Source organism: Zingiber officinale, chromosome 4B (assembly GCF_018446385.1).
Source record: "Zingiber officinale cultivar Zhangliang chromosome 4B, Zo_v1.1, whole genome shotgun sequence".
In the NCBI taxonomy this organism is placed as follows: Eukaryota; Viridiplantae; Streptophyta; class Magnoliopsida; order Zingiberales; family Zingiberaceae; genus Zingiber; species Zingiber officinale.
In genome coordinates, this window is record NC_055993.1 from 139,316,397 (window position 1) to 139,321,810 (window position 5,414).

At 53.6% G+C, this 5,414-nt stretch overlaps 1 protein-coding gene across 1 annotated transcript; it reads right to left on the reverse strand.

The window, feature by feature from the left end:
• Nucleotides 1-5,191, reverse strand: LOC121977094 (putative ABC transporter C family member 15). The gene is made up of 10 exons (XM_042529608.1): nucleotides 4,438-5,191; nucleotides 2,925-4,363; nucleotides 2,764-2,850; nucleotides 2,068-2,688; nucleotides 1,836-2,000; nucleotides 1,459-1,753; nucleotides 877-1,397; nucleotides 743-806; nucleotides 428-667; nucleotides 1-336 (listed from the first exon to the last, which is right to left on the reverse strand). Exons 1-10 carry the CDS (start codon nucleotides 4,748-4,750, stop codon nucleotides 212-214), a joined length of 3,870 nt encoding a protein of 1,289 aa, XP_042385542.1. The 5' UTR covers nucleotides 4,751-5,191; the 3' UTR covers nucleotides 1-211.
• Nucleotides 5,192-5,414: the final 223 nt, after the last annotated feature.

Below are 5,414 nucleotides of genomic sequence, written 5' to 3' on the forward strand. Positions count from 1 at the left end.
TTAAACGCTGACCAATCGATAAGAAATAATGATTCTTCTCCAACATTCCTAATACAAAATGGATGACAAAAATAAAAACTAAAAAAAAAAATTACTGCGTCGAAGGCTTCTCCTCTGTTGCTGTACAAATTGTAGAGTAGGTTCACTGATGGCATTGCTTCCGCTGATTCTGTTGCGTCTTTGTTAGATTCGATCGATGCCGTTTCTCGATTCATTCAAGATCGAAGTCATGGTTACCGCTCTTGGATCTTCCCAGGAACTCCATCACCAATTTGGAAAACGCCGACGAATCATCCTTCAGGAGGTCTCTCGGCGAACTGAACTCGAACACCTTCCCTGCGCGACACAAACAAGGGACAACAGATAGAAAGAAGCGGCGGCATGCAGCCGTCTGACTAAGCGAGTTGCCGAGCGAGCGAGCGCGCACCTTCGTCGAGCACCAGAACAAGGTCGCTGTCGATCACGGTCGGAATTCGATGCGCCACCGTGATCACCGTGCAGTCGCCGGTCTCTTCCCTGAGAGTCTTCTGAATGAACTTGTCGGTCGCCGTGTCCACCGAAGCTGTGGCCTCGTCCAAGACGAGGATCCTCCTCCGGTCCAGCAGCACCCTGGCGAGGCAAGCCATCTGCCGCTGGCCGACGCTCCAGTTCTCGCCGTCTTCCGCCACTGCATCCATCTCTCTGTCTCAGCCTCACTCGCATCGACATTGCTTGCGTTTCAGTTAAAGAGAAGTCAAACTACCTGGCGCCTCGAGCAGTCTCTGATCTTGCTTCACTACCTCTCCGAGCCGACATTTGTGGAGTGCCTAGTGGAACAGGATTCGATCAGTCGTCTTCTACCTCCATTCCCTAAAGCAACAGAACAAGGTCACCTACCTCCCAGATTTCCAAGTCCAGATGTCGCCGCAGGGGATCCAAGTTCGTCCTCACAGTTCCATGGAAAAGAGTTGGCTCCTGGGGTATGATGCTCAGCCTCGACCTCAAGTCCTGTAGACCAATTCGACTGATGTCGACGCCATCGATCACGATCCTTCCTAACGATGGCTCTACCACTCGGAACAGAGCTTGGATGAGCGTCGACTTGCCACTTCCCGTCCTGCCTACCACTCCAATTCTTTTCCCTCCGGGGAAGGTGCAGCTGATCCCCTTCAGGACCATCGGAAGACCGGCGTTGTAACGAACGTGGAGGCCGTCGAGCTCGATGGTTCCAGACGTCGGCCAATCCTGCTCTGGTCTCGAATGCTCGATTACGAGAGGTGCCTCGCTAGGCACCGCCGAGAACTGCAGTATCCTCTCCACCGAGATCATCTTGTTCTCGACGTTGCAGAGGTTCCAGATGACCCAAGCCTGCAGCACGTTTAGATTCAAACCGTACGTTGCAGCGAGCCCTGCCAAGCCTGCAACGGAGTAGAGTTAGGCGTCGGAGATAGTGTTAAGGCACAGGAGAAGTTCAGTTACTTGGATCAATGGAGTCTCGGGGCATGGAGACCAGGATGGTTATCACTGCGAAGAACACGAGGTTGAACAGGAAGTTCACCCTCACCGAGAGCCATTCCATGGTTCCATAGTTGTGAAACGTGATTCGCGAGTAGTCATCGATCAAGGCCAGGTTCTTCTTCGAGAAGCGTCCTTCCTGATTGAAGCAACGGATCGTGGCGGCACCCGAAAGAGACTCGGAGAAATGGTGGAGGATGGGAGCTTTCCGGATTCCTACCATTCGAGCTAGCTCTCTAGCAGAGCTGATGTAGTAGTTCTGCAGAAAGTCGGTTTAATTTGTTTCCTTACCCACAACAAGTTCCGCCATTGAAGATGAGCAAAGGTATTTGACTAATTACCTGATACCAGATGGAGACTGCTACGGCGATGACGAAGAGGATGAACACCGGCCAGGCCACTTGGGACATTAACACGATGATGCACAGCAGCTGAACCAGAGCAAAGACCAGTCCTGCGAGTCTGTAAGGAATATCGGTGTCGACGGTGCTCTGATCTGTGGAAGACTGAAGAAAGAACAGGATTGTCAGTTAATCTTCTACCATCGGTTAAACGAGGAACGCAGCGACTGACCCTGTTAAGAATTCGACTCGAAGGCGTTGCGTCGAAGAAGGACATGGGTGCTCTCACGATGTTGGTGATCATTCCAAGAAACAGGCGTTGAGCCGTTTCAATGGCGATGGTGGCGAGCAGAACCGCCCTTCCTAATACGAACACCGAGCTGCCGGCAGAGAGGATGACGAAGCCCCCCAGCATCGTTTCTCTGCTAACTCGGCCGTCCTTTTCGGTCGCCCAGGCGATCCAGTAGTTGCTGCCCATCTGAAGAGCCTGGAAGAGGACCTGGCAGAGCAGCAGCAGAGGAACAAGAGCTCCTCTGTAAGCCGAAGTCACGAAGGTGCGATAGACGTGCCACTTCACCCTCCCAAACTCCCTTTCCTCTTCCTGCGATCTCTCGATGAGTTCGGAAATTCCACTGTCGGCGTAATGTTTCACTTCTCTGAGCTGCTGCTGCTGCTTCTTCTTCTTCTTCTTCAGTTTATGGCTCACGCTTACCGATAAACCATTCTCGTCGGACGGACGGACTTGGCTCAGTGACTCGTTGTGTGCGGCCATTTGCTGCACAAGCTCCCCGTCGGTCTCCTCCATCAGCTCTTGGTACTTTCCAGATTGCACCACCTTTCCATCTCTCAGTACCTGAAAATGACGGTCAAAGCAAAACCTGAAATGCTATTTTGCTCGTCGTTATCTGAAGATACGAGCCAAACTCACCAGAATAAGATCTGCCGCGGCTAAAAACTCCAGCTGATGCGTGACGTAAATGACAGTCTTGCTGGAGAGCAGCCTCATCAAGCATTCCTGCACGCGAGCCGCCATGATCAGGAAGAAAGCTCATCGGGGAGAAACTTCAGGCCGTAGTTTATTCTCCATACCTTGAAGAGGTGTGTCCCTGTGTGTGCGTCGACCGCGCTGAAGGGATCATCCAGCAAATAGACGTCTGAATTGTTGTAGACGGCTCTGGCCAGTTGGATCCTTTGCTTTTGGCCTCCGCTCAAGTTAATGCCCCTTTCTCCTACGAGGGTGGAGTCGCCGTCGGCCCAGGTTCCGATGTCCATGTTCAGGGCACAGGACTCCAACACTTGTTGGTACCATCTCCTGTCCATCTCCTTCCCGAAGAGCACATTTTCTTGAACGGTGCCGGACTGAATCCAAGCACTTTGGGGGACGTAGGCCCGCGTGCCGAAGACGGTGATTCTTCCGCCGGTGACTCTCGGAATCTCTCCGATGATACTGCAGAGGAAGCTTGACTTGCCGGAGCCAACCGTGCCGCACACCGCGACCTTCTCGCCTCTCATTGCCTGAATCCTCTTGTCGATTTTGAGGGTGGGCTTCTTCGAGTTCGAGTTCGAGTTCGCTTCCCAGTTGTATTCGCCGGGTTCGATTTCCAAAGCGACGTGGCTCGATGCTTCGGTGTTCTTGCTTGGCCAGAATTGCGTCTGTTCCTCTTCCTTTAAGAAGTCCTGGATCCTGTTGACGGAGACTTTCGTCTGCGTGATCATGGCGACGAGCTCCGGGAGGTTGTAGATGGGCTCTTGCAGGATTCGGAACGTGGCTAAGGCCGAGAGGGCCGCGCCGGCGGTCAGCGGGGTGCCGACCAGGATGCATACGCCGAAGGCGACGACGGAGACGAGAGTCGGAGAGGCCCAGAACAGGAAGGCGATCGCAGAGCATGTGTAGAGATACCTCTTGAGCCAGCTCCTCTCCTCCTCTCTGAGCAGGAGCAGCTTGTCCAGGAAAGCTGTTTCCCATGAATGGAGCTTCAAGATCCTCATGCATTTTAGCGTCTCGGCTGTGGCCTTGATCCTCGAGTCCTTCGCTTCCATGATTTTGGAGTGCAGTCGCTCCTGTAAATTGGCCAGCGGCGTGTTGCTCGCCATGACCACGATGGTCGCGACGAGCGCAGAGAAGGCCGCCGCGAAGCCGAGGTTCACGTAGAGGATGAGCAGCGCCAGAGAGACCTGGACGGGAAGCAACCAAATGCCGTGGATGTGCCAGAAGAAGTCGGCGACTCGTTCGACGTCGACGTCGAGGAAGTTTATGATCTTTCCGGTGCTTGTTCCGGAGTACTTGATCAGAAGAGACTTGTTGTAGATCGCCACCATCAGGGCTGCTCGGACTCGGACGCCGATTTGCCGGGCGCCGAAGTACCACTGCCGCTGAGTCAGGGATTCCACCGTCTTGGCGGCGAAAAAGAGGCAAGCGAGGATGTATCCTCTGCGGCGGCGCACGCCGCCGGAATCTCTGTCGGAGATGAAGTCCACCAGGCCGGAGATGAGGAAAGGGCCGAGGTAGGAAGAGAGCGTGTTGAGCCCTGCAAAAGCAGCGAGCAATTAAGGAGAATGCCGATATCGATTCAAGGGAATGCAAATCCTTCGGTACATATACCGGCGAAGATCGCATTCAGCGCCAAGCACCTCCGAACAGAGTGAACGATCGCTCTCTGGAACGACGACGATTCGGCCTTGCGCTTGCGCAGGGATTCCTGCAGAAGGCAGAAGGAAGCTTTGGCCGATTCCGATCGAGGAACGCTCGGGACGTGCGAAAGCTCGAGCCTTTCGGCTCGCCCCTTTTCGAAGAGAGGACTCAGCCATCCGAAGGTGAGGCGGCTCCAAATCCCGGCGCCGGAGAAGCCATCGTACTCCGCCTCATTCGCAAGCAACGGTCGCTCCAGTTCCGGACTGGAATCCGAGGAACTCATGGAAGAAGAAATTGACTAGGGTTTAACCAAGAAATCAAGATTGGGGAAACTGTTCCATTGAAGACGCGCAAGGAGGCGCTCGAGAACCCTAGCTAATCGCGAATCCGTACCGCCAAGAAAGCATTTTGGCGTTACTACCATTGCCAGCGCGGCGCGGAGCTCGAGCCTCCATGACCCATACCTCAATCCCGATCGCCAAATCCAGGAATCTTCGAGAGGTGCGAAAGATGCCACTGCCAAGACTGGACAAGATGTCGCCACCAGCTAGCGTCGTCCATGGCTTTCACATGCTGGAATCCCGCGTCGTCACGGGGAAGAAGAGGATGATGATAAAGGCAGATCAATCGATCGAACCCTCTGCAAGAACCGATCGATCTCGACGAGGGTTTCCGCCTTAATCTCGCGCCGGGTGTAAAAACAGGAAACCAATAATCTCTTTCCGAATCAGACGGCTCCATGCGTGGATGGCAGCTGGGAGCAGGTCGATGATCGATCGAGAATCTTACGACAAATCGAGAACGGCCAAACAGCGACAAGATTCGCATCCTGAAATCGTCAAAAAAACAAAGATATATATCCATATATATATATTGATACGATCATCAATCATGAAACGCATGGTCCCGGAAGAATCTGCAATTGCCATTGTTAAGGAATCAGGGAT

Excerpts from the sequence above, each read along its gene's own strand:
- LOC121977094 (XM_042529608.1), bottom strand. The coding sequence starts at position 4,750 with ATGAGTTCCTCGGATTCCAGTCCGGAACTGGAGCGACCGTTGCTTGCG. Across the intron at positions 4,364-4,437 it reads GCTGAATGCGATCTTCGCCG|GGCTCAACACGCTCTCTTCC; the intron begins GTATATGTACCG and ends CTGCTTTTGCAG. Across the intron at positions 2,689-2,763 it reads CCGCGGCAGATCTTATTCTG|GTACTGAGAGATGGAAAGGT; the intron begins GTGAGTTTGGCT and ends CGTCATTTTCAG.